Here is a 21,521-nt window from a genome sequence, read left to right as displayed (position 1 = left end):
ATAACGATTTGGCCGGATAAACCAACCTACTATGAAAATGACAATTCATACCTAATAATAATAGGTAATCAATATATGCAATCAAAAGTATCATTTAATTGTGTTCTGGGATCATTTTTAGAAAAACAAACATGTCTGTAAAAAGGAAAAAAAAATATTTGTAGGTTAAAGTCATTACTGTAAGTAATGAATGTACAAATATTATGATTCCAGGTAACAAAACATATTAAATGGAGGTTAAAATGACAATAAATTGTACTTAAAGATCATTAGGACTTAAATGGTACTTGCATTTCTACTCAACATTCTTAACCATTTTGTGAAATACAAAAATTAATGTACTCGTACTGTACTGTACTAAATCCACTTTGGAAATAATCAGCCAACTGATCAGAGGTTAGGCCTACTAGCTCAACTCAGCAAATAAATGTATAAACAAACAGATAAATAATGAGAACAATTTATTTTATGACTTGAGCAGTCACAAAGACTAGTGCTTGTATCTAAACGTCTGTAAGGTGTGAGAAAAAAATTTTGATATTGGCTTCCTGGAAGGGGCCGGATAAACAGAGGACCGGTCAAACCAAGGCCGGATATGAGGGGTTCTACTGTAGCGAATTTCAATACAAAAAATTAAATAAATGAACTAATACTTGTTTAAACAACTTTTTACTATAACATTCAATAGTTTATTATAAGGTTCAAGACGGACAATTTAATTTACGACAAAAGATCGAATGCTAAGTACTAAGTAGATAGATTAATCTCATTTAGTCAAACATATTTCAAATGTGTTATGTTGACGTTACATTTATTTGATTTACATTTTTAGACGTATCATTTATTTGATGTCACACAGTAGAGCCACGCCTCTCAATATCCAATGTTCAGGTGTGAACTTGCACTGAAGCCAAAGAGGAGTGATGAACGTCAGGTCAGTGCGGTTTGGTTTTTTATACACAGGACACTGCAAAGAGAAAAAACATAAAACATAACATACTATAATTCACCAGTTTCTAACCATGTGAATAATATCTGTGGCAAAATGTACTGTGTCTAATGTTTGCAATCTGGAAAAAACTATTTGCTGAAAATTATGATGTTCAATTTAAGATAGCAATACTTCTGGTTGTGTAGACAAGTTTACTCCTTCTGTAATGCTTGTAAAAGGCTTTGTTCCCTTTGTAACTCGTATTGTCTGAATTTCAGCCCCTCAGTCAAGTGGTTGTCCCAACTTTAAGCTCCTGGAGCTGCATCTAACCTCATAGTTGTAAACTGGAAACAAAGCCCACTTCTTACAAAGTTTGCTGAAAGCCACTTATATTCTCAGGCCTGTGGTTTGCATGTGATGCGCTATAGGCTTGAGAGATGATTGCGCCCCTCTCCACTTACCTTGTGGAGGAATTTTTCCAATACTTGAGCCTCCAACTAACCTAAGCCCCTGAGGCCGGGCTCACCGGTCCATTTATCAAGCGGTCCTGCTTATGCTGTTGTGCAATTAATGTCTTAACTATTCATGATGTCTCAATGTTGCCATAGTTAGGCTGAGCAAGAATTCATACTGCACTAGCTAACAGGCAAGTTAGCAAAAATGTAAAACTTTACAAACACCAGAACTCATATTTCATGGTTATACAGGGTTTGTTGCTAGCCTAGTGGTTAGCGACTTGGACTCCGGCATACTCCAAAAATGTCATAGGTTTGAACTGCTTTCCCTCATAATCTATTGCTGATTCCATAATTTAAAATGCCATCGTGATAGACACAAAAAAATCAATTGCTTGGTTTCATCGAACAACAATAGTTTACCTGATACAGTTTAGGGTCCTTGGGAGCAGTGCTGTTGATGGCAAACAGATGCACCACAGGCATCATCACTGACAGGACCTTCGGCGAAGACTCTGTCAGTCGATTGTTCTTCTTATCCCACCCAGCTCCATCCAAGTACAGTCCGTATACATACACTCCTTCCTGTAGCATATCAAGTCAATCAATGCAAATTTAGTAATCATTCCTTTAGTCCTTAACAATTTAGTGAGTGCACATAATGAAGAGCAAATTAAAGAGAAATGACTATTTGTATTTTCTAACCACTTTTATTTATCTCAATCATAATGAAAAGAGGAAAGGAAGTGGTTTATCAATGTAGTATTATTGGATCTTCAGGATTATCAAGCTAATTCCACACAGGTTTTACGTTTACCTGCTCCTAAATTTCTTTTAGCCTTTGACTACGGATAGAATAGACAATCCGTTCCGTTGTTAAAGTTGTTACCAGTTTCAGACCAAAACATCAACAAAAAGTTAAGCCACTGACGTTGACGTAAATTACTGATTTGTCAAACACGCCAACTGAAAGAACAACTTGTACACTATGCATCTTTTATATCATATCTACTATCTCAGTAACAAAAACTACGGGGGAAGACATAGTTTTTTTTATTCCAGCACATTCTAAAACAGTTGGCTACAGCTGGTTCATTGTACACTCACTGGTGGAGGCTGCCTGATCTCCTCTTTGCTGTACTTTGTCACTTCGTTGTGTAAAGTGACAGAGTCCAGAGGCCACCCCTTGTGTGCCCTGGCTACCTCTTGTCTCATGGCCGTCAGGAACCCTGCAAAAAACTACCATCACTACCTTGCCCTCAAGTCTTTCTACACATGTAAAGTGACAGAGTCCAGAGGCCAACCTTTGTGTGCCCTGGCTACCTCTTGTCTCATGGCCGTCAGGAACCCTGCAAAAAACTACCATCACTACCTTGCCCTCAAGTCTTTCTACACATGTAAAGTGACAGAGTCCAGAGGCCAACCTTTGTGTGCCCTGGCTACCTCTTGTCTCATGGCCGTCAGGAACCCTGCAAAAAACTACCATCACTACCTTGCCCTCAAGTCTTTCTACACATGTAAAGTGACAGAGTCCAGAGGCCAACCTTTGTGTGCCCTGGCTACCTCTTGTCTCATGGCCGTCAGGAACCCTGCAAAAAACTACCATCACTACCTTGCCCTCAAGTCTTTCTACACATGTAAAGTGACAGAGTCCAGAGGCCAACCTTTGTGTGCCCTGGCTACCTCTTGTCTCATGGCCGTCAGGAACCCTGCAAAAAACTACCATCACTACCTTGCCCTCAAGTCTTTCTACTCATGTCGCTATAACCTTCTTGTTAGTTACGGCAGGTACTATTTAATTTCAAAACCGAAAGTCAGGGATACACGGCCCTTTCTCAAATTTAACAAACATTATATCAAAATGAAAATAAATTTATTCTACCGCACACGACCAGTCAGCCAATAGAAATAAGTGATAAAAATAGAATTTCACTCAAGCAAAGTGCATTTGCAGTATAATTTTTTTACTGCCACTTTTTAACACTGGGGCAAAAGTCAAACTTTTATGGAAAGCTACAAAACTGAAGTAAACTTCAAAATATTATATTAAAAAATACAATCCCTAGCATACTTGAGTGTTGAACTACTGTTTGATAACGTTTTAGTTTTTTTTTTTTTTTTTATTTATTTTAGCATGGTGATGTGTGCAATTTAAATTCCAGGAGCTTATGTAACGGGAGAAATGTATAATCTATCTACTTTCTTATAATAGGTCATATAGCAGGACCAAATAGCATTCTACTCTTGTCTTGTTAAGTTAAATAATTAACTAACCATAACCTCAACCCTTCCCTCCATAAAAACAACAAATACCACCTTCAAATTAAGTATCATACGGCACCATCTATAAAATTGGTGACTGTCGAAGTAGACATCCCAATTATTAGCTGTAACAAAACCATTTAATTTCTAAATGAAAATGAATATTGTTGAATTGTGCCACTGACAGTACTGATGGTGGCCAAGCCAAACTGAAACGACATTTTAAACTCTCATTTGTTAGGCTGTATTGACAATTGTAGTATGAAAAAAAAGAAACAAAGAATGTTCACAGTAATGCACTTTGTATGTGCACACATCTGTTCTATTCCGCCAATGATTGGGTACAGCTGATTCGTACACATGGGATGTCTACTTATCTAAAAGTCAATGATGAATCGAACCATTGTCTAACTTTTCACCTTGGGGGTTGAAGAAGCCAGTCATCCAGAACTGTGGAGGACGTTTGACAAACACCCAGTTGGAGAACTGAGTGTTGCGTTCCTGTAGCTCTGTGTACCAGAAGCCTAACGTTGACGAGGCCCAGGAGTCACGCTTCCAGCTGTCGGGCACTCTAGCGTCGTAAATACTGTCCAGAGCGTTTCGCAGTTGCTGCGGCAAACATTGTATGTTATGTAATTACATTTGTTTGAATTTTATTTATTTTAAAATGATTCACGCCACTGAGCTATAATGAATATCTGAAGGTAGCACTTCTTGGCGGGATTTTGTACCATTGACAGCCATTTTGTGGTTTCCCGGGATCAAATATACTGAAGTGGAAAAATATGGAATGCAGAATTAAGTGAGACCCAGATATTCTAAAAATTGATTCATTCATGTGGTTAAATGGTGGAGAGGTTAAGTGTTAGATAAAACTTGCGAGTCCTAACTTCATCCCTCAAATAAAAACTTTTTCATTTCATGCCAATGTGTAAATTTAAGAACAAACCTTTTGTTTCATTTAAAGTCAAACAAAACAGTGGGCTCAACTAAATTAATTTGTACAGAGCTGTAAGTAGGCAAAACGAAATAAAGTGTAATACTGTCTAGACTAGGACACTACCACCAACCCTACAAACCAACGGCACGTTTGAAGTAGTCAAACTCTAAACGTTGAAACAATATATTCCATGTAAGATTTTGATTTTTCCCTTACCTCATTCATGATTATAGTGCCTTCAATTGCCAGCAGCAGTTCTTTCAGAGTTTTTCTCACCACGGTAATAACTTTCTGCATCCAATCAATTTCTTGTCGCAAAAATATATTCAGAGAATTAAGAGCGTCCATTTTCTTTAGTCTGAAACCAGTATCGTTTAATGAAATCCAAATTGTTTAACTAATATCACAAGTGTTAAATTGAATCTTATTTAACTTGTATAGTTATATTTTCTTAGTGCAAAATACTACCATAGACTAACCAACACAAGTAGTAGACTTCCCATCCCATTGTAAATTTTGAAGCTCGTTTTTTGTGTCTTGTTCATTTTCGGTGACACTGTCTGTCTAGTGTCCACGAAAAATGTTGTTTATATTATTCTAGAATTAATTTCATGATTTGTGCTTTACTGTTTGGTTACAGCAGCACATTCCTGGCCTTGTGTGGATGTTTTATAAACTGCTTCAAATGGCTGTTTGGAGCCACAAAGTGAGTAATAATAAGGTCCGAAGTAATGAGGGTCTACTGGACCACATGAAGGAAACTAAGTAGTCATTAAATATTGGTACAGTCTCCAATAAAACCCTCAGCAAATACATTAATCGTACAGCAATCATTGTGTGACAGTTTTTCATTCCTCCTAACCTTTCTTTGACCTCAAACGGGTCATAGTCCTTGGGCAGCTTACTGAGCATCTCTTGTGCCAGCCTAGTCACAACACTCTCTCTAGACTCTCCCCCCTCTGCTCCACCCGACTCCTTCGGCTGTATAGACATGATGGTGTCCAACAGTGCTGTGGTGGTGTTGCTCTGGTACCTGGGGGTAGAAATACAAATTAGAATAATCATTTATCAATGAAGAGGCATAGTTGGTTTTAATAACTTATTTGTTTATCTGTCTGCCCACTTAGGGTTGAGGGGTAGACTACATACTATACGTTCACCGATCAGGACAAAGAGCTCCAATCTCCACGTCTGGCTTTGGCCTTACATTCCAAAATATTTGGTAATACAGTACTAGCAGTCCTAAACCATCAGAAACCTTGAAACGGTTTGTCCCCTACTTATAACTTACACTCTTTACTATTTTTCACTTAACCAAAGTTGAAATCATAAAGTCAGAATATCAATATACATCTACCTTCACAAAATAAACCATTAAGATATAGAAGTACGTTAAATGTACCTTGACTTACTTCATGAGTGTTACAAGGAAAATCAATTGAACCTGCGTGAGAATAAACAATAAACATTAAGGGTTGACCCAAATATTCCGGATTAAAAACTTCCAAATATGTGGGCAGGATTTTTTGGCACAGAACTTTATAGAGATGTCTGCTGATTGATTCCGACAATTGCCAATGACACCCGATGCCAACAACCAGACCTAACAATGAACCTCACCAATACAATGATGTTGGCAAACCAAACACCCTTACATATTAGTTCCAGGTCTCTCTCCTATTTTGTCTTCTAGTCCTAGGGGTGCCTACCAAATGTAAACTTCCAAGTACAGTCTTCGCCTGTGGTTGTTTTATTACGCTTGCATATACAGGTACAAGTGGATATTTTGTTATGTAATGCAGGACATGAAGGTTTGTGGAGGATTTTAATTTAGACTTGCTACTGCATTCCAACACATATTTGGATAACTAGATACATTTTCTACAAATATAACTCACGTTATGTCCGCATTGGGGTGAAGCCCGTAAGCTTGAGGGGGATCAGTTGGACTCATGTTATCGATAGCTTCCAAATACTCATTCAGATTCCTATACACCAATATTCCGTAGCCAGTGTTGAAGCGGTAGTCTTCTGCAAACATTGCCTCTGAGAACCACACTTTGGTGAATGTGTTGAGCAGTCTCTTGTCATAGTCATCCGTCACTCTTCCTCCGTACTGCACCTCTCCCAACATGTATCTGTAACATACAAAGTTACGGTAACTTATTAAGTAACATATTTGGTAACTTCCAATCTCAATAGCTCCAACACAAAAGACCACCCCAACTTACTGTTATAAGTTTAGGAAATAATCAGGATTTGTTTAGTTTTTGTTAGTTTTCAATTTTAAGCGCTATCAAGGATATAGTATTACATTGAAACCTGCCTATTCGGACCTGAATAGTTTGTATTATTAATTAAATGAAATTCTCATTTTGCAATATATTCTAAAACAATAACGAGGTTTTATCAATTACTTAAAACGTTAATAGCAAGTCTCTCATTGGCAATAATCAAATAAAACTTACTATCGAGGTAAAACCCTCAACCTACTGAAGAAAATGATTTACCAGCTATTTAATGCTTGTCCACTGTTGTATTGAGTTTTTTCAATGTGAGTTTTAATTTTTTTCAAAAGAACCTGACTACTGTTTTAAGTGGAACATGACAGTTCCAGAGGGGTATTATAAAACTAACAGTTGTATCTTCGTTCCTTGAGTCCCCTCTCAGACCAAGCAGGAGGTACTATGGTCTGAAGCCAGAAACTTCTTGTTTCGTATTAGTATTATTGAAAGAGAGATGGATATTATTTTTATCATAAACTATTATTTTTCCCCACCTGACAGTATTCCAACTTATTCCAATCTTGGGGTCGATGTCATCCAAGTGATTCTGTATAAACAATGTTGAAGCGTACCAGTCCGAGTAGTTGAACTCGTACGGTATGTTCCATCCGAGCGGTCCAAATTTGCGTCTTTCCTGTCATCCAAACATTTTTTATGACAATGAAAACAAATATCTGATAAAATTGTGAATTTATATTATGGTGACAGTATAACAAGTTGTTGATATTTTGGGTGTTACCAAAAGTTTTTGCTGCAATTGTTTTACTTTCTCCCCCTATACGGAGAAAGTATTGTATGATAATGATACAAAATTTTGAGTTCAAGTTTTGGATGGATGTATTGGTTTTGGTTTTGGTCCTCCCTGAACTCTAAAAAGTTGTTTTCGAAATGATGTCTGTGGATGTGTAAAGTGCAACAGACCACACCTGACGTCTGATTTTGACAACATTTTGATATGTGGGTCCATTACTTCAGGAATGTTTTCCATTTTAGTTTTTAATGGTGATTTTTCATAAAAACCCATTAAAAAGAAGAAAAAAATTATTTTCATAAAAACTGCCTGTTCAATGTTTTGATTGAAATGTAGGGTTTTATGGTCCAACTCTAATCTAAATTTTTAAAATCATAATATATGATAGTTACTCCGACATCTTATTCATGATAAATGTTGTTGACACACTATTAAGAGGAAGTATGTGTCATATTGCTGATACCGTTTATTTGTTTTTACCAAGAGCTTTTCATTTTGTAAAGAAAGGTTTTATGAAAAGTTGCTGTTTATTTGGTTTGTTATGTTTCCTGAACTTAGTGTTTCAAATTCTGTATTTGCAAGTACTCAAAGTATTTAAAATCTCCTAATGAAGTGGTCAAATTCATTTACTGGTTATCACTTGCTTCAGAGGGATGCGTTCATTGCGTTGAGGCATTTCAGTTAAAACAATGTTAACAAAACACTGCAAGGGCGTTATCCTACAACTGGCTACAATGTGTTTGAATGTCTGTACAATATTCAGTTTACCTGCACCACTGTGTGTAGGAAGGACAGAGCGTATATCATGGGCAGATACTGTTGAGCTCCACTGTAGTCCAAGAGATCCTGACTCATGTTGCCGTACGTCCGCAACAGGCCGGCTCTGATACCTGCAAATTAGCCATCTTGTTCTCTGCACCACTACAAAGTACTCTATGTACAGTTGTTCCAAGTTCCAAAACTGAGCATAACTCTATCATGTTAATGATCAATCATAGGTGCATGTATGATCAAATTCAAATATGATTTTTAAATACCTGAAGTACTGTGATCTTGTTTTTCCGTTTGAAAGGTCCTCACAAACATATATACAAACACAAATACACAGAAACAAAAACGAAAACGAAAACATCAAAGAAAAATTTTGTTAAATTACAAATATTGATAGCTAAAGTATTTGTTGTCTGAAGATGGAGAGACATTTATTGTCTCCCCCAAATATGCATTAAATCATAAAACGTACTTGTAATGTGTACAACAACAACAATGCCTTAGATCAATGGGCATCCTATAAATAAACCTGGCTAAAGTATTTAAATCCAATCTAAAACGAAACACAAAAATCTATATTTTACAAAGCTAAATCCTTTAAAGTCCTGCTTTGTTCATACTATTAAGGCTGAGCAATTCACCAGGAAGAGCTATCGCAGAGCAATCATTAACTATCAGATTTGCAGTTAAAGATTGATTGGTTGTTGGAGATTGATTACCTTGAGGCGGTTCATTGGTGAATTTGATCGATATCTGCAGTAGAGATATGGGGAACCTCAAGTGAGGCTCTGTGGTTATCCACACCCGGAAATCTGGGTGGACATTGTCTGCCTCGGCCAGTAACATGAACAGCTCACTCATGTAGTCAATGCCCAGATGACAGTTCTGCAGCAATACCCAGCCACCCTGGCAAACGAGACAAGTACTACAAACATCACTCTAGTAACAAAACAACTAAATGTTATAGACTACATAAATCTTATGCTGGCAATATAGTTTTGTGTTTGATAAAATTGAATCTTCCATTGTAAACTATTGGAACATTTTTGAACTTGATTAGACATTTGATATTGGAATTGTAAGTCCAGGGTAAACAGGCAAACTATCAATGATAGTGATATATTGTAATAGATAACACCAAGTACTTTCAAGGGAAAGCGGTCCAAGCCCTTCAAATCTTTGTGGATATGCAGAATGCCTATCTGTCACACTTAAGTCCGGGAACATACCCATCAAGTGTATACAATATTCTAAAGTTTCTATAGAATATAATAAAGTAGCTGTAACAAAAAGCAGAGGAAATGTCAACTATAAATGATCTACACTCTAGTATAGGTATCTGACTAAATTTGGTTTCACGTGTTAACCAATGTTGTTGTTTAAATAAATCAACAGTATTGGTTTTACCACTGTATTGAATTGCGTAAAATTAAACTCATATCAATATAATCCTCAATCTAATACGGGAGAATTCAATTTTGAGAGCATTCAAGTTAGTTGTTGGAGTGACACAAAAGCCTGATTAGGTGATCAGTAGATAGCTCTGTATCAGGTTGTCAGAAACAGTAGTTTAAATTTTATTTTTGACTCATTTCCCACTAAAGAGTTGTTTATTCATTCACTTAAAAATTTAAATAATCACAAGCCTATCCTTTAAACATTAAAACATTTCAACTTACATTTTCCTTAAAGTTGGCGACCAACTTCCTCGCGTGCACCTCCTGTCCTTGTCCCATGGAGATAGATTTGCACTCAAACTCGTGACGTTTAGCAGCGCTCTCTATCAGTGGTGTGGGGTCTGAGCCCATGCTGAGTAGCCCAATCATCGGAGTCAAAGGTCTCGACTCTGACCACAGCACGTCAATGTTGAGGATCACAGGCTCTGTGTACCGAGTGTCCATACTCGAGGCGACATATTTCTTAGACTGTGCCAGAGTTCTATCTTGGCACCAGGCTCTCACCATGAGCAGTCTTCTGAACGGGTCCAAAGCTTCATACCCATCGGGCATGGGTTCCTCTTCCGGTGCAGGCTTGTCAAACCAAACCTTCCAATACTTTTCACTCTGAGGTACTTGATTCAAGATAAACTTGAAATGTGGCAGGGTTGACAGCTGGACCAAATTGAGCCAAACAGAATCCGTTATCCATTTACACGGTTTGGCCGGACAAGCATTCAAGTCCAGTGCAGAACCTCCTTTGATAAAGTTCTGAAACTCTTCGTGCGTTATAGCTTTTCTCTGCAAGTCCACTTTCATAGTGAGCAACAGTGTGAACATGTACTTGTGACTTTCGTACAACCCTCGGCACTTGTATTTGAACACTTCATAAGTGAGGTAGTCTATTATGAAATTAATTCGCTTCTGAGCGACCAAACTTTTCTCGGACTTCGCCATCGAAATGTCAAACCTCTCTAGAAACTGGACTAGAGACGTTTGGTACATGCAGTTTACCATGGACATGTCTACAATGAGAAAGTAAAGGATGCTTCCACGAGTAGCTACAGGTCTGAATTCCTCTCGAGCTGTGTTGATTTTAGCTTCTGTTGCTGCGGCAATCTTCAGCTTCTCACGGACTGATGCAGCCGTTGTCTGAGTTACGTTCAATACTGCTATCACACTCTCATCATCCACTAGGGATCCTTGCACTGTCGTCAACTTGTACAGAAGATTAGTCTCTAATTCCTTCATCTTCCGTTTGTTAGCTGTAACGTCCTGAATCAACGAGGTCCTTTCAAACTCCAGTTCTTTCTTCTCTGTTAAAATCACCCGACCCAACAGCTGGTCCTCCAAGCCTTTCATTGTGACAGTAAAGTCAATTATGTTGGTTCTTGCAGATATCTCTGGGGAGTACGCGGGGTTTGCTAGCTTAGTAGTGATGTAGAGCCGGAAATCTTTATTAACATCCATTTCCTTGTCACCCACTTTGACTTTTAGAGCAGTTCCTACTTTGATGTAGTTTTTCTCTAGCACATTGTCAAGAGCAGGGTCTAATTCTTCAAGGACGTCCTCAATAAGCATAGGTCGTCCGAGAGACAGACAATCTTCAATATGGTTGCGGAAATATTTGTGATTTAGGGATGTCACCTAAAAAGAAGTAAATAATCAAATTTGAGCTTTTAAATATGAGAATCATTTATCTGGACCTAAAACGTCAATCCAATTTGTTTCAAGCAAGGATTAAAAAGAAAAACTACACCATGCACAAAATCTAAGAAACCAAGTCATATCATTTGTGTTAAAAGTCGAGTGGCTTAAGTGCTCGCCAACAAATTCAAAGGTTGATCCTGAAATTAATTCATCATCCTAGTTCAACCTAGAAATAGTTCAAGGGCTATTTCATGGTTAGTGAAGTACAGGTTATTGTTCGTTGGTAACAACCCCAACAGACAAAGTTAAATCAGACTTCAGATAATTTCCTTACAAAAAACAATATTACAAAGATAAAATAAAAAAAATGAACACAACACTCTAATTTATTAACAACACTGGTCTTCCAAAATAAACTATACAAATAATATGATATTATTATTCATGGGGTTTATGGGGATGGCATCATGCCATGTTGATTCGATTCTCAACTCTACAGATTCTTGCCATTGAAACAGAACTGAGAATCGATCTAGTTGATTCCAATTCTATTGATTTCAGCCATCTGTTATATTTTCTAAATAATTTACAGGCTATCGTCTACTATAGTACTGTAGTAGCTGCTCCTGCTGCTGGCTACTAAAGTACTGACCGCAATGCAGTCTTAGAGCTATGTAAAGAGTTTAAAGGTCAATAATACATCCGAAAGTATTTACATAATGTTCACTATACTTCACTGAGAATTCATCAAAGAAATTCTAACCTGCAAGTTGTTCTCCTTCTCCTTATTTTTGATCCACGCGATGCCTTGACTCTGGGGATCTATGAGCAGAGGGAACCTGGCTGCTTTGGTCACAATGATGCCGTTTTGTATAGACAGCTCATCACTCGGTAGCCCCTGAAGTTAGTAGACTGTTAGTCATCAATTTATTTTTGCATTGGGTAGTTATACAGCTAGTGGAGTAGTCAACTTATTGCCTATTTGGACTAGTTGATAGTTGAACAGTTACTTGATTTATAGCTCATCAAGTTTTTGCCCATCCTAGCTGGAGGGCAAGAGCAATGCGACCGACGCGACCAACGGTCGCTGCTTTTACTGACAAAAATGTGTGTCCACACTGAGCTGCGCGACAACTGCGACAAGGTGTCGCATCACCGATGTAGTGCTACCAAATACAAACATGTTTGTATCTCAAAGCGTTTGTAGCGTGACCGACAATCGTGATGCCGCTCTTGCTGCTCAGCTAGGACACTCCCTTTACCTACCATGTGTTTGTATCTGTCACTCTTGTCGCCCAGCTAGGACGGGGCCTAATGTGTAAAAAAAGTTATGGGCTAGAACCCCACAAATGAAAGTGGGGCAAAAAAACTACAAACGTCTGTGGCTCTGCTGTAAAAATGAATTAAGCTAAATACAAAATCAACATCAGCAACAACGACCCACAGAACTGAGGGAATCCTGTTGAGACATGAAAGACATTGATTTTCAGTTTAAACAGCTAGACTGGTCGATGTACCTGTAGGTTCCATTCCCCGATAGTCGGAGTGTCCACTAGGTTCTCAGTCAGATTCAGGTTGGGGGTCACAGGTATGCTGCGACTGACCAGTTGATTGTACCAGGTAGTGTTCAGCAATGTGCGGAACTCCTGGTTGAACGGACCAGTGTATGATAGGAAGCCGGTGAGTAACACGACATCTCCTACTAGACGATCAGTCTCCGCCTTGAACATCTGCGACTGCTCCGTCCACCTCACCTGCGGCATTCATGCATTACAGATTAATTTTTGGGGTCAATCTAGGATATGTCAAGATATTTTTATGCTAATCAAATCACAGTGCTGATTTATTAACTTTGCCTGTGTAAATAAATGATTTTTCATTTCATTTCATTTCATTTAGTAAGTCTACAAAGTCACGCCTTAAAGATTAACGCAGATTCCTTTGGGTAAATGCAAATGCAACAGTATATTTTGAAGTAAAGTGAATGAATATAATATAGACCCGGTGCTGTCGTACAAAAAATTATTTAAATTAAACAGATCTTGACTGAATCAGCCATTTATTTGGTTAAAAAAAAACATGCTTGTGTCTTTATTTATTTATTTATTATTTTTTTATATTTCAAAATATTAAAAATAATGATTTTAGGGAAAGCCAAGTGGTTGACTGAGATTTTTCATAGAGAGTTCAGCTTTATCTATCTTAACTGAAAAAATTAAGAGCCCAGGAATGGATAGGTAGGCTACACAATAAAATAAAACATCATTGATTTTCTTGTAATGTAAGACTTCTTCACAGAGTAAATTACCTTGTTTAAAATCAAGTTTCTCAGGGTTTCAAGACTAGTGTTTTTAAAGGTTTTGTAACTGTATCTACCAAAATGTTAATTAATTAACTTATTTGGAAGATAACATTTTGTCAAGTATCTATTAACTTGTTGGCAATCAGAATACCTTAATAATTAATTCATTTTAAAGTACCGGTATAAAATTTAGTGTTGTTGCTGCAAGTGTGTACCTAATTCATTTTAAATGATTAGATTCAGTATTATTTAGCGAACTCACCTGTTCTCCTGACAAACCGTTGATCAACGCAGAAGCTGCATCCATTTTTGACTTGACTTTATTGGCAACATCCAACACTTCCTATCAACAAATTCAACAAACTTAGATAGGGGCACTGTTTTGCACTAAAATTAATTGAAACACTAACAAAATAATAGTTTTCCAACAGAGTAGACTCATACAGCCAGAATCATCAATCTGTTCAACGAGCACAGTTATTTCAGTAATTATAAAGCACCTTTAGCAAATTAATGTTGTGTACAAACAATAACCAACCTGTTTTGAGGCCATGGCAGTGTCAAACAGTTTTTGTGCTGCTGAAAGTTCAGTTTCTTTGGCCGCAAGCATTTTCTCAGCTTCTGCCAACTCTTTGGACGCAATGTTGAACCTGTTTTGTTGTATTGCAAGGTTTGCCTGAAACAAAATACAGTTTGTATAGCAAAATTTTGATCCAATTACATTAATTTTTAATGTTTGCTGATGCTAAGTTAATGTTACTTGAGGGATTATTGCAAACATTTTACATCCGAGTTGTAAAAAATTTGTTGAAGGGTATAATATCAAAATACCTTTCCAAAATTAAATTTACACATAATATTAACTTTGTAGGAAGGCACATCAGATGCATCAGTAAAATGTAAAATGCTCCTGTTGTTTGATTCAGGACTTTAGGAGTCCGCCAATTACATTTCTGTCACCATAACTTTTGCCATTTGCTGAACAGACTCGTTACCTCAGTTTTACTTGAACCACTAGACATGCCAATTGTGCCAATACTTTCCTATTTGTGTAACATTGTGTTCCATTTCCATATTTTTATGCTCTTCTGACATTCAGGCTTTGGCTGGGTTTTGTACTAATATTGTTTGTTTTAGTTTTTAGGTACTTTCTCCAGGTCTGGAAACTATGTGAAAACTTGTTTTATCGTCAATTGTGGTAGAAAATATCCACAACGATCCCTCAACACAACCACAAGGACTAACCACAGTATACATGTAGACTTACAACAGGGCACATACTAATGCAGTTAATTGATAAAACTTTAAAGATTCTTTGCAATATTGATACAAGTTTCTAGTCGTATGTACCTTGAGAGGCAGAACATCTTTGTTGACATTGTAGAAGGACTTCATGGCAGTGGTCCACTGCAGTAGACCAGCTACATTGCCACAAGCCACTTTGGCATTATCGTACGTGTAGAGAGGATTGTCCAAGTAGGGCAACATCAAGTCAACCATTTCGCCAGTGATCTTGTCCTTCGGAAAGTTCTGAAGGTTCGACAGAAACCGAGTGTCCGCCATTACCTGGAAAAAAGAGTGTTATTGCCAGTTTGCTATGGTGACCCAGCTAGGTGTATTTTAATAAAAAATTAAAATACTGGACTTTGGAATAGATGTTTCTTTAACCAAAACCATTTATTAAAATCTCAATAATGGAGGGCTAGGTTAACTTTAAAAATGTCAAAAAGCTGCTGACTTTTCTCAGGATCAAACCAGCAACCTTTTGATTACAAGGCGAGCACTATAACCACTCAGCTACCCAGCCAGTCATGATTACTCAGCGTAGAAATGATTAGTCTTTTAAACACTAAACAACACGTTTTATGTTAGGTTAAATCCAAGCGTTGAATCAAATGGGAAACACTGCAACAGCTGATCGTAGTCATAATATCTTTAAGTGTTGCCAAAATATTTCCAAGCATACATGGATTCATGTATAATAATAGCTTGCTGTTTTGTGTTGTTTGGTTGGAATACTGGTGTACACAAAAAAAAATAAAAACTGTGCGGCAAAAGAAAACCATGCGACAAAAGTAAGTAAAGGCGGCAATTAGAAACTTTCTGTATTATAATCAGTGCAAGGAAGCCCGCTTTCTCAGGGGACTGTAGGAAAAATACTTTTAGTATCTCATAGTGGAATGAAAACTCAATTTTGCTAGCGTGCAATACCCTCTTTGTCAAAGTTTCCAATACTGCTACCCTACTACTAAACTTATATATACAATTTAAGTTACCTTCAACGACTCAGCCCAATTAGGGAACAGAAAGTTCTTCTCGGGATCGGGCCTAACTTGGTCGACTTTACGTTGAAACAGGATCAAAACAACATCCATGATTAGGGTGACGAGGTATGGCGGTTTGCCAAGTTTCCTCACAGTGGCAATGTCAGTTGACTTGATGGTCTGTGCAAAAAAAAACACATGAAAGTAAATTTTCTATATAAAAACGCTTGATCTAGAAACTAAGATATTTACACCATTCATTGTATATTATGTACAATATATGAATAGTATAGTATGGTTTGCTTTGGTTGAGTTCTATCAGCCACTTAAGTTTGTAACTCACCAGCAACGCGGCTTCAGCCTCCTCCAGAGCAGGTCTGGCAGCCTCTAGTTTCTCCTCGGCGACAGCCTTATCAGCTTCTATCTCCCTGACAATGGCCGTAGCTTTGTCCTTCACCTCTTCCACTTCTGCCTTCACTCTCTCAGCGGCTGTGGCCACTACTGTCACATCCGCCAACACCTACAAGGGACAACTGGACATGTTTAGTTGTTCTTTGTGCCTCCTTCACATTCTAGGACGTATGCTCTATCGGGAACCGTTTTGCACATAACTTCAGGCTAGGCATAGAGGATTGCGGCATTACCACTACGATAAAGTCCATTGGTAGTTGTCAGGATTTGAACTCGGGACCTCAGGCCTGAAGTCCCGCACTCTACCACAAGACCAGTATGCAGTTCATGCAGTTTGCTCGTGCATGAATATGGGCAACACTTTAACTATGTCAGCCACTGGACAGCATTCTTGAAAGTTTTTTTGTATTTGGGTCAAAAACTAGGCATAAAAACCTTTGACTATAGAAAGAACTAGAAATTCCATTTCCAAAGCTGTAGCCAGTAAAAAGTTGAACATACAGTTGAACTGAGCCATCAACAAGGTTGCTGATGTGAACTACTAATTTCTGTTGAAAATCCCAACTTTTTATCCATGCCAAACTTAAAACACAACTTCTTGTACAAAAAGCATCTTTTATGTCACATAAAATAGCTCAGTAACATTTAAACAAGATAATAGAATTTTAAAAAATAGCCATAATCTTATAACTCATTCAATTGTGCTCTTTTTTAAATAATGAATTTGGTTACAGCATAGATCCATATAGATAAGTCTACTTAATTATCCAAAAGTCAATGATCAATCCTACCGGTACTTCCATTTATGATTGCCCCTCACCTCTTCAGCTTTAGAAGTTGCGACTGCAATGTCCTTCTCCTTCTCAGCTAGATCCACACTCAGCTCTTCCACACTAATGGCTGCCTCCTTCAGCTTCTCAAGGCCGACATTCATCTGCTTTGCCATCACCTCAATGTCTGCCAGCCGCTGCTTGTATATGCCTTTGTACCCGTCGAGAAACGAGAGGAACGACTTGGGTGTCACAAACGACTGTCGCCGAAATCTTAACAAAATCAAAGCTTAAGAGTTGTGAACCGGCTTTTAAAAATATGGGTAAAGTAGACAGAAATCATAAGAATATTTTAATATTTTTTTTACTTTTGAAAAAAAAAAATGAAAATGAAAAATCTTTTATGTTAAATTATGAAATTTTACTTCACATTTACACAAAAAATTAAAACTTTACCTAATAGTAAATCCACAAAAACATGTTATGTAACTTAAATTTGTTTGACTGTCTGGTTGTCAAATCTGGAATGAAATTGCATTAAAATATATTTTATAAATACACATACTGTACACAACATATGTTGGAGGGACTACCCATAGCTGGCTTGACAGGCCAAGACGCTATCACTGACCTACTATGTTCCGTGTAAGAATCAATAACCAGTGTTGGGGAAGCTACTTTTAAAATGTAGCTAGCTACAACTACTGCTACATTTCCAAAAAAGTAGCTTAGCTACAGCTACAGTTACAGTTCCGCAAAAGTAGCTAGCTACAACTACAGCTACATTGAAATGTAGCTACAGCTACAATTTTAGCTACTTTTCCGAAGACGTTACTTTTTATTCCACGCACATTAGGTAAATGTAAAATTAATTGCAACTACATTTTTACTGAACAAACATTTAAAAAATGTCAGTATTGTATCTAACATTAATTGGAAAACAAATTATTCCTAGATTGTATTTAATTTTTTGGCATTATAAACCTAACATTACAACAACAGAACCAAATAGTTCGGTGTCCCATCATATTTAGTACTTATTTTTAAATATTGCATTATTTTTATGCATCTTAAATGTAAATTTCATTAAGTTCAAAGGACATACAACCAAACTATATTTTAAAAGCTCATTTTATTTCTTTAATATAGATTCATTTATAGATGTCTTATATCAAAAATTAAGACCAATAAAACTGTAAAACGATTATTTAAAAATACTTTTTTGTGTTACAGAGCCTAGCCTACTGAAATTGGAGTTTATTGCCTTTCTTTTAATGTTAAAAACGACATTGCTATAAACTTTTAAGTGATAAGTTACTTGTACTATGAATAACACTTTTCAATGTCAAGAAATCGTCCTTTATTGTCATTATGCATAGGGCAAATTATGCTTCAACCTAGTTTGGTACAGAAAACAGTATCCAGTAACTTATCCTGAAATCGGCTTTTAATTTAAACATGTTGAAATTTGTAAAGTAAAAATAACATGTAGGCCTACTTGGCTATGTAACAAGTTGGCTATAGTAGGCTTGTTCTTGCTAGGACTAAACAGATAGGATTCCTAATAATTGAACTTGGAACTTAGTATTCGTCTTAAGGTTTAAAGTGTTGGTTTCCATTAAAATCCAAGTTGAAACACTATCGGTATAATAAACAAACTAAATTGATTACTAATTTCCCTGTCAATCACTTGCAAGCATTCAATAGCTTCTCTTGTCACCGGTAACGTCTAAACGTCGTCTGCATTAAGCGATTTGATTTTATCTGACAGTAATCATAGAATAGTAAATTAAGGAAATGAGAGCCAAAAATGTGGATAACACTCATTTAATGGCCTCCATGTCCACACAACGTTGTAATAGAATAGGGAATGAAACGGCTGCAACCAGCTGTATGAAGCCAAGAAAGTAAGGCCTAATTTTTTTTTAAATCTCAGTTTGAAAGAGGTTGTTTCACGTAGTTAAGGTTGAGGTTATGATAAAAATCTATATCTCAAACAATGTTAATGTAGCGAGAAAAGTAGCTAAAATTCCGCTACAACTACTTTAAAAATGTAGCTAGCTACAGCTAAAGCTACAAAATCTTAAAAGTAGCGTAGCTACAGCTAACGCTACAAAAAAAGTAGCGCGCTACTGTAGCGTCGCTACTTGTAGCGCGCTACTTCCCAACACTGTCAATAACCATACTCAGATTACAGGGTATTCAACCTTACCAGACATAATCCTCCTTACTTGTTGTAATACTGGACGCAAGTGTCAGCCACAATGTCCTGAACTTCGGCCATGACGTCAATAAGTGAATCCTTAACACTGGGTGAGCTGACAATGGCGAAGTTCTTGAGGAAGTGACTCGACACAGCTATTAACGCGTCTTTGGGCCATCGCGAGAACCAGTCCATCGTACAGCCTGAGATCAATCCAGGGAACTTCATTGATCTGGAGCGGAATTTCTCACCAACCTACAAACAAGGAACAATTATGTAACCAGTAACTGCTAGTTCAATCTTATGTATTTGAAAACTCTACAGGAGCTTTCAGGAGCGTTAAATACTTATAACATTTTTGGTCAACATGGCTTTGAGCAAGGGTTTTTAAGAATTTTGTTATAGATAGGTTTAACAGCAGGCTTACCTTACTCAAAAAATATGGAATTCGCAAATAAACACATAACACAGAATTTGGGGAGCTACTAGCTGACTTCTTCAGTAGTAGAGTCTTTCTATGTTCTTGTAGGTTGTGGAAGGAGCTAGTAAGTATATAACTAGCATAAGTAAGTAGGCCTACTAGATGTATAACTAGTATATATAAGTACACAACTCCTTCCACAGCCTACAAGAACAAAGACCTTACTAAGAAGGAGATTGAGGTTCCAAAAATTCTATGAGTCATGTGCATTATTCTAATTTTTGTTTGTCAGTAAGGTAAGCCTGCTGTTGAACCCATTAAAATTCCTAATGAAATACAGTGATTTTATATCCTTTCTCTTAAAAAGTAATCTGTTGCTAAGCTTATGTATTAATACTTTTGATGAGCACTTAGACCTAACTAACACACACACACTCAAATAAATAAGATTACTTATGTTTTAAAAATAAATATATATTTTGTGTGCTCACCGGTGAAAAACACAATACGATGTGGAGATTATTTCGAGCAGATGAAATAAAGAAGTCGTAAAGATTGTCTCGTGTTGGTGGCCTTTTTGGTTGCTTCCTCTTCATTACTGGCACTAACTCATTGGTGATTTCATCCAGTTCATCTTTTGCAAATAGATTGGCCACCTGAAAACATTACAATATACATGTATTGACCAAGGATTATAATGTCCAATTAGTCCAATTATAAAAATAGTGTAAATAGTAGTGTACTATTAATGTATTTATTTTTGTACAACATTTTTTCCACTATTCATTTTTTTACTTATAAACTATTAATATAGTGAATGAAATTAAAAGTGGCCTAATCAAGTTTAGGAAGGACTATTGGTAAAGTGCAAGAATTAATAAAAATTTTTGTTAGTAACATTTCCCCGCACAACATTGTACTCATGGGTTTGATGTTGCACTACAAATTAATTATTGACTTAATAATCGTTTTTTGAATGAAGTGTTGTTTTTAACTTATGAAAGAATTCCCTAGATTTAGATGTTTTAATGTAAAAATTATTAAGAGAATCTGGTTTACAAAATAAACACTCTCATTTCAGGAAAAGTTCAAAATATCGAGGAATTAATCAATATACGATTATTGACTATTGGATACTGAAGCTACTACTAAAATATAGTTACCTACCATGAAGGACATCCATATTAATCTACATCTAAAATCTATAGGGTCCAAATGTCCCAAATACAAAATTGAATACTGAAAAATGAAAATGTCCTTTTTATAAGGTTTTGCTGCTTAACCTTACTGAGCTACATAACCTTACTGAGCTACATAATATTTCTAATTTAAATTTCTGTTAAAAAATCTAGTTCTGTAAAGATAATTAACTCAATGTGGCAAAAAGATTTTAATTAAAATCAACAATGAGATTCAATTTGAAGAATTACAGATGAGTTTGAGTTTACACTATCAAAGCTATTTTGGAACTCACTTCTCCAGCGCTCAGGACGTTATTTAGGAACTCTAGGAACGCTTCTTCCTTGACATCATTGTCTGTGAATAAGAAAGTAATTCCTTTCCCTTGAACTCCGGATACTTGATAGAGGAATTTCAAGTCATCCATAAAATTCCCGACATTATAGGATCTAAAATTATCAATTCAAGAATAATTGATTGAACAGTGAAA

General features: G+C 36.7%; 1 protein-coding gene across 1 annotated transcript in view; it reads right to left on the bottom strand.

The window, feature by feature from the left end:
• Positions 1–711: 711 nt before the first annotated feature.
• The window catches only part of LOC128997568 (dynein axonemal heavy chain 8-like), a 65,232-nt gene continuing 44,422 nt past the window's right edge, over positions 712–21,521 (bottom strand). Inside the window, exons 38-59 of the mRNA XM_054423207.1 lie at positions 21,327–21,480; positions 20,344–20,508; positions 19,460–19,686; positions 17,279–17,501; positions 16,391–16,567; positions 16,060–16,227; positions 15,134–15,349; positions 14,318–14,459; positions 14,046–14,122; positions 12,999–13,235; positions 12,245–12,379; positions 10,075–11,478; positions 9,115–9,301; positions 8,393–8,514; positions 7,368–7,507; positions 6,487–6,726; positions 5,451–5,621; positions 4,805–4,946; positions 4,068–4,257; positions 2,494–2,615; positions 1,810–1,971; positions 712–967 (exon numbers count right to left, since the gene is read on the bottom strand). Coding sequence (XP_054279182.1) covers positions 842–967; positions 1,810–1,971; positions 2,494–2,615; positions 4,068–4,257; positions 4,805–4,946; positions 5,451–5,621; positions 6,487–6,726; positions 7,368–7,507; positions 8,393–8,514; positions 9,115–9,301; positions 10,075–11,478; positions 12,245–12,379; positions 12,999–13,235; positions 14,046–14,122; positions 14,318–14,459; positions 15,134–15,349; positions 16,060–16,227; positions 16,391–16,567; positions 17,279–17,501; positions 19,460–19,686; positions 20,344–20,508; positions 21,327–21,480 — 4,927 coding nt within the window. The 3' untranslated portion in view covers positions 712–841. The remainder of the gene's footprint in view (positions 968–1,809; positions 1,972–2,493; positions 2,616–4,067; positions 4,258–4,804; positions 4,947–5,450; positions 5,622–6,486; positions 6,727–7,367; positions 7,508–8,392; positions 8,515–9,114; positions 9,302–10,074; positions 11,479–12,244; positions 12,380–12,998; positions 13,236–14,045; positions 14,123–14,317; positions 14,460–15,133; positions 15,350–16,059; positions 16,228–16,390; positions 16,568–17,278; positions 17,502–19,459; positions 19,687–20,343; positions 20,509–21,326; positions 21,481–21,521) is intronic.

Source organism: Macrosteles quadrilineatus, unplaced genomic scaffold (genome assembly GCF_028750875.1).
Source record: "Macrosteles quadrilineatus isolate MER2022 unplaced genomic scaffold, UCM_ALF_1.0 Scaffold_6__1_contigs__length_79288215, whole genome shotgun sequence".
NCBI classification, from domain to species: domain Eukaryota; kingdom Metazoa; phylum Arthropoda; class Insecta; order Hemiptera; family Cicadellidae; genus Macrosteles; species Macrosteles quadrilineatus.
This window is presented reverse-complemented; position numbering and strand designations above follow the sequence as displayed.